Source organism: Piliocolobus tephrosceles, chromosome 7 (genome assembly GCF_002776525.5).
Source record: "Piliocolobus tephrosceles isolate RC106 chromosome 7, ASM277652v3, whole genome shotgun sequence".
Lineage (NCBI taxonomy): Eukaryota > Metazoa > Chordata > Mammalia > Primates > Cercopithecidae > Piliocolobus > Piliocolobus tephrosceles.
This window is the reverse complement of record NC_045440.1, coordinates 79,740,884-79,747,979: the sequence shown is the minus strand read 5'-3', so window position 1 is coordinate 79,747,979 and position 7,096 is coordinate 79,740,884. Positions and strand designations below refer to the sequence as shown.

The 7,096-nt window shown below is 35.9% G+C and overlaps 1 protein-coding gene across 2 annotated transcripts in view; it reads left to right on the top strand.

Moving 5' to 3' along the window:
- Positions 1–7,096, top strand: part of IL7 (interleukin 7) — a 58,163-nt gene that overhangs the window by 3,350 nt on the left and 47,717 nt on the right. For both annotated transcript variants that reach the window (XM_023227744.2, XM_023227743.2), the window contains exon 2: positions 4,470–4,606. In XM_023227744.2, coding sequence (XP_023083512.1) covers positions 4,470–4,606 — 137 coding nt within the window. The remainder of the gene's footprint in view (positions 1–4,469; positions 4,607–7,096) is intronic.

Below are 7,096 nucleotides of genomic sequence, written 5' to 3'. Positions count from 1 at the left end.
AGAAAGAAAGAAAGAAAGAAAGAAAGAAAGAAAGAAAGAAAGAAAGAAAGAGAAAGAAAGAAAGAGAGGGAAAGAAAGAAAGATACAAAAGGAGTTTTGTTTTGTTTTTGTTTTTGTTTTTTGTTTTTTGTTTTTTTTGAGACAGGGTCTGGCTCTGCCACCCAGGCTGGAGTGCAGTGGCGCAATCTCGGCTCACTGCAAGCTCCGCCTCCCGGGTTCACTGCAAGCTCCGCCTCCCGGGTTCACGCCATTCTCCTGCTCAGCCCTCAGCCTTCCCAGTAGCTGGGACTATAGGCGCCCGCCACCACGCCCGGCTAATTTTTTGTTTTTAGTAGAGATAGGGTTTCACCGTGTTAGCCAGGATGGTCTCGATCTTCTGACCTCGTGATCCGCCCGCCTGGGCCCCCCAAAGTGCTGGGATTACAGGCGTGAGCCACCGTGCCCTGCCTGGAGTTTTCCTAGGTAACTGTTTCTGTGCCCCAGATTCTCCATCTATAAATTTGTATAACTTGTAGTACTTACCTACTTCCTCATGAAGTGGTTATGGAATCAAATTATCGGTGAAAATAGGTCTATGCAATGAACATTCAGTAAAAACTGGTTTTAAAGACTGATAAATACTGGAGTTAATGGATTGTAGAAAATTATTTATGTTCACTTTTACCCCCATAACTTAAGCATCTGAGGATTGAATGTATTATTTGGCTTACATTAAAAACCAACAAGAATTTTTAAACAGATCTCATTCTGGTTTAACCAAATTCCCTACTGAAAACAAATTCTCCAATTTCAGCCTCTTCAGGGGAAGTAAGGGCAATCCCACAAGCCCACTCTTGCCTTGCATTGTTCTTATGGTTTATCTTTTTGGTAACCTAAATAAAAGTTCAGGATGGTGGGGAGTGGGTGTGACAACAATGTCCAAAGCACTCTCAAACCAGCCAATCTTAATATGTTACTCTCTATGTGATGTAGGAGAAAGGTCTTCAATTACAGACCAAACTACCAAGCTACATCATTAATGGGAGAGTTGGGGACCTATGAGATGTGGGTCCAAGGCCCTAGGTATGTTTGCAGCATTGTCCCTGAAGCAATTTCAGATCTAAAGAGTTTCTGCATTTGGATGGCCAGGTAGATTCTTAGAATAAGGTGTCTGCGAGATGAAAAAGATCATTTAGTCTAAAGTTTTCATTTTAGAAATCAGGTAAGTGATTTTAAGAGATGCTGTTCATTTACACAGTCACACAAACCATTGTCTTGGGAGGTCAAAAGTCTCAAGTGTCTATATTCCAAAACCTCTGTGCTTTTTACATTGCCACAGTCTGTCTGGGACTAATTATTCAATGACAACAATGGCAACAGAAAACACTCTTAACAGGCAAGACAAATTATGTTTCAAAATTGAGAAAGTATGTGTAATACACAAAAAGACTGAATTTTCCAACAACCATCATTGGAAAGAATGGACCAAATGCTATCCAGTGAATAAATAGGTTGATTTAAATTTGGGGAGCACTTAACTACGGAAAATTGGGGTGAAGAAGACATCTAGTACTCATAGAAAGTAAAACAACCTCACGTATTAAAACAAAAGGTGGACCTTTGAAATAATATTTATGATAATGGTAAAAGTATCCCTTTCACTCTAGCATTTAATCATTTTATTATATTCTCCTTTAAGCTCATTTCAAGTTAAATGTTATATAATTTTTCCCCTGTTATCTACTCCTCCTGAAGTATATCTTTTGGACACCTGTAAGATGACAGAGAAAATAAAAGTATGATTCCATACAATCTATACAAATCTGATTACAAGGTCAGAATCTGATGAATAACTAGCAATTGATCGTCCAAATATCCATCAACAGAGGATTGGATAAAGCAAATGGGGATGGCCAGGCATGGTGGCTTATGCTTGTAATTCTGACACTCAAGAAGGCCAAGGCAGGAAGATTGCTTGAGCCCAGGAGTTCAAGACCGGCCTGGGCAAAAGAGTAAGAGCCGTCCTCTAAAAACAAATTTTAAAAAATTAGCTGGGCATGGTGGGGCACACTTGTTGTCCTAGTTACTCAAAACACTGAGGTAGGAGGATCGCTTGAACCCAGGAATTTGAGACTTTGGTGAGCTATGATCATGCCACTGCACTCCAGCCTGGGCAGCAGAGTGAGACCCCGTCTCAAAAAGAGAGGAGAAAAAAAAAGAAAATGTGGTACATGTATACCATGGAATAGTACTCAGCCATAAGAGTTAAATCATGTCTTTGCATCAAAATGGATGAAACTCGAGGCCATTATCTAAGTGAAATGACTCAGAAAGCCAAATACTGCATGTTCTTACTTATAACTAGGAGCTAAACAGTGGTACAAATGGACATACAGAGTGGAATAATAGGCATTGGAGACTCGGAAAGGTGGGAGAGCAGGAGGAGGATAAGGATTACAAAATTACCCATTGGGTACAATGTTCACTATTCAAGTGATAGATACACAGACTTCACCAATGTACAGTATATTAAATATGTATTATTAAGAAATCTGCTCTGGTCCCCCTTAAATCTGAGTGTACACTTTTAATTGCCAAGCTATTTTTTTTTAAATTAGCAATCAATCACTGAGGATCTTTAGGATGAAGGAACAGGAGTAGAAGAGAGAGGCAAAACTTCATTCAGAAGACTAATGTGATTACATGTTATCAATAGATTATGGCCATTGCTAATCAAATCCTGGTAAAGCAACAAATTCAGGTTAGCATCCATACCTGGCACCTACTATGTATGTGTTACAGAAAGACTAACTTGCAGATCTTTTTGGATATTTACAAATTATATATATATATATATATATATATATATATATATATACACACACACACACACACACACAAATGCGCGCACACACACACACACACATACACACACCCATATATACATATATATGTATTAGAGATTTTATATATAAAGTTCCTGACACATGGCAGGTACTCAATTAAAGGTAACTAGCATCATCATCATTATCTGTCTCCTGAGTTAATTCATGCTTATCATGCATATAGGCACTAAGTGGCAGAGTTATGAATAGATTTGTATAAATAAAATTATTGGATTTTTGTTTCTCTTATTTTCTTGTCACATATGCAGATGAGAAGTTAGATTTTTGTTTGTTTTCATAACTGCTACCCAGACAATGTTCTCTATTTGTAATAACATTTGTCATTTGATTTATTGGGAGGTGTTATTGATTGTTTAATATGACAGATCATGATATAATAGATGACAGTGTTACTGGAAACTTTGTGATATCCCTAACAGTCTTCAGGCTGTCACAATATTAGTTCCTTGGGTTTGAAGGAGTGTTGCTTGTACTCGTAATCAGAGAAGGCACACAAGTGAAATGTCTTGCATTCGAGTACAATTAAAGTTCATTTGGGAAATTCACAGGAAATATATCATCAACATGCCTCAGAGTTTACAAAAAGATATAAATAAAACACTATGGGAGGTTTATGAAGAAATAGGTCCCTGTATGATCAGATTTTAATGTTTGTGGGAACCACTGGCTTTCTATTTTTCTGCCTGAAATAATACCATTTATTTCAGTCCATTTGATTAGACAATTGCTCCTAATTGGGAAGAGTTATCAAAAACAGGTAGAAATCACTGGTTTCTATCTGAGGATGTGAATTTATTTATTGAGTTTTTCTAACATGACAAGAAGCTGGACAGCACTGTGTTTGAAAGGAATCTGAGTTTCTGGGGATTCAGAGACAGAAGCTAGTGAAAGGATAGGAGAGGAGTCCCAAAATACAAACATAAACTTTGTAAGACTTTTGGGAATGTAAACCCTTCAGGGTTCATTATTAAAAAGAAAGAGTGCAGTTACAGTAGTTACAGTGCAATCCCTCCCACGGTGTTGCCTGCAATATCAAATAGACATACAAACTACCATCAAGTTTTACAAAAATATACAATTATGTGCAGCATACATCATAAAATATATACAGTATATATCATAATGATGTATATACGTATGATGTATATACAGTATATAATGATGTATATACATATGATGTATATACAGTATACATCATAAAATTTCAACAATATGTAACTCTTTGAAATGTAGTGCATCTCTTAACCTGTGGATGCCTTTTCTTATGGGGAGGTTCAACATAAATTCAAATTGATTAACACCCTTGAGTGTTTTTCAGAAGCAGTCTCTGATTTCATCACCCTTGTTTTACACTTTCCTAAAGAGTAATTGCAAAATAAAAAAGTGAAAGGACGCTACACTCCAAAATACTGTTCCACTTTGGTGGTTACATAAGTTCAACTTTTGGGGTTCTTCCTGTAGTATCTCCAAACCAAGATGTATTTTTAAAATTATTAGAAATAAGTGGTCCAGTCCATTGAAACCCCACAATCAAATGCAATATGGTATAACATTTAGCACATTCTTATTTACTGTTGAATTTAGTTTCTTTTAGGTATATCTTTGGACTTCCTCCCCTGATCCTTGTTCTGTTGCCAGTAGCATCATCTGATTGTGATATTGAAGGTAAAGATGGCAAACAATATGAAAGTGTTCTAATGGTCAGCATCGATCAATTATTGGTATGTGCTTATTTTGTTTTACTCACATTTTCATACATTGGGAAAATTTGAACTTTTTTTTGGTATGTAGTTTTATAATCAAGTATTCATCTTTCTTGACAAGAAAGTGAAATAAGTACAGAATAAAATTTAATGGGCTACTAACTGCATATTTTTATAGCTGACATAATTATGTAGCTTAAAAATAATTCTTTCCTAGACTCTAAGATTCTCACGACTATTCATTTCAGTCCTATTCACTAGTAAATTTCTTGTAAGCATAATTCAGTATCACTGCCTAAATTTCCTCACTTCTCCTTTACCATGTTAGTCCCTGTAGAAGCATTACATTAAGAGAGGGAAAATAACAGAGTAAATATTTAAAACTTATGGCGAATAGATGTGTTTTATTTGGATGTGTATATGTAGATGCATAGTTATTTATATGTGTGTATTTTATATCTATGTGTAATCAATAATTTGTTGTGAGTTAAATTGTCTGTTTTTGATGGGTAAAGCTTTTCTAATTAATATATTTTATACCTTAGAGGCAGCTTAGGTTTCTAGAAAATTTGAACAGAAAATAGAAAATTCCCATATGCTCTCTCTCCCTCTGCACTCTTTCCCTTATCTTACATCAGTATGGTACATTTATTACAATTGATGAGCCAGCATTAATACATCACATAAGTGCATATTTAACATTAGGGTTCATTCTTTATGTTTTATAGTTTTATGGGTTTTGATAAATGTATAACATCACGTATCCATGATTACATATCATACAAATCATATGGTAAAAATCTATCCACCAACTCATCCATCCCTTTTTACCCCTGAACTCCTAGTAACCACTGATTTGTTTATATCTCTGTAGTTTTGCCTTCTTTAGAATGTCATGTAGTTAGAATCATGCGGTCTGTATGTGGCCTCTGTAGACTGGATTCTTTCACTTAGCAATGTGAATCAAAGCATCCCCCATACTTTTTTGTGGCTTGATATTTCATTTTTTCTTATTGCTGGATAACAGTCTATTGAGTGAATATACCACAACTTGTTTATTTTTTCACTGATTGAAAAATGTGTCTCAGTTGCCTCCAATATTTGGAAATTATGAATAAAACTTCTATAAACATATACATGCAGGGTTTTTTGTGGACATAAGTTTCCAACTCAGGTAAATACCTACAAACATGACTGCTGGATCATATGGTAAGACTGTGTTTAGCTTTGTACAAAACTGCCAAACTTTCTTCCAAAGTGGCTGTACCATTTTGCATCCTTACCAGCAATGAATGGGATCCTAATGACGTCCATCTTTGCCAGTGTTTGGTATTGTCAGTGTTTCAGATTTTAACCATTGTAATAGGCTTGCCATAGTATCTCAGTGTTGTTTCAATTTTCCATTCCATAATGACATACAATGTTGACCATCTTTTCAGATACTTATTGCCATTTGTATATCTGCTTTACTGAGGTGTCTGAACTCACATCTTTACTGAAATCTTAACAATATTGAGTCTTCTTAGCCATTATCATGCACTATCTCCTTTTTAATTTTTTTCATCATTTAATTTTATTATCTGGACAGAGAACAAATGAGTATTAGTTTGGCAACATTTGTAAATAATTATATGCGTGTAAAACTCTGCAAAAGAAGATGTGATTGAAAATGCAAACTTTCATCAGAGCTTTGTTCTTTTCATCATATAAATCCTGTAAATATTTTATTAGACTTATACCTAAGTATTTCATATTTTAGTGCTATTGTAAATGGTGTGTTTCTAATTTCAAATTTCAGGTGTTTATTGCTGGTACATAGGAAAGCAATTGATTTTTGTATATTAACCTATGTCCTGCAACCTTACTATAATCACTTGTTTGTTCTGGAAGTCTGTTATTGATTATCAGGAATTTTTTTTTATTATACTTTAAGTTCTAGGGTACATGTACATAACATGCAGGTTTGTTACATATGTATACTTGTGCCATGTTCGTGTGCTGCACCCATCAACTCGTCAGCACCCATCAACTCGTCATTTACATCAGGTATAACACCCAATGCAATCCCTCCCTCCTCCCCCCTCCCCATGATAGGCCCCAGTGTGTGATGTTCCCCTTCCCGAGTCCAAGTGATCTCATTGCTCAGTTCCCACCTATGAGTGAGAACATGCAGTGTTTGGTTTTCTGTTCTTGCGATAGTTTGCTGAGAATGATGGTTTCCAGCTGCATCCATGTCCCTACAAAGGACATAAACTCATCCTTTTTTATGGCTGCATAGTATTCCATGGTGTATATGTGCCACATTTTCTTAATCCAGTCTGTCACTGATGGACATTTGGGTTGATTCCAAGTCTTTGCTATTGTGAATAGTGCCGCAATGAACATACGTGTGCATGTGTCTTTATAGCAGCATGATTTATAATCCTTTGGGTATATACCCAGTAATGGGATGGCTGAATCGTATGGTACTTCTAGTTCTAGATCCTTGAGGAATCGCCATACTGTTTT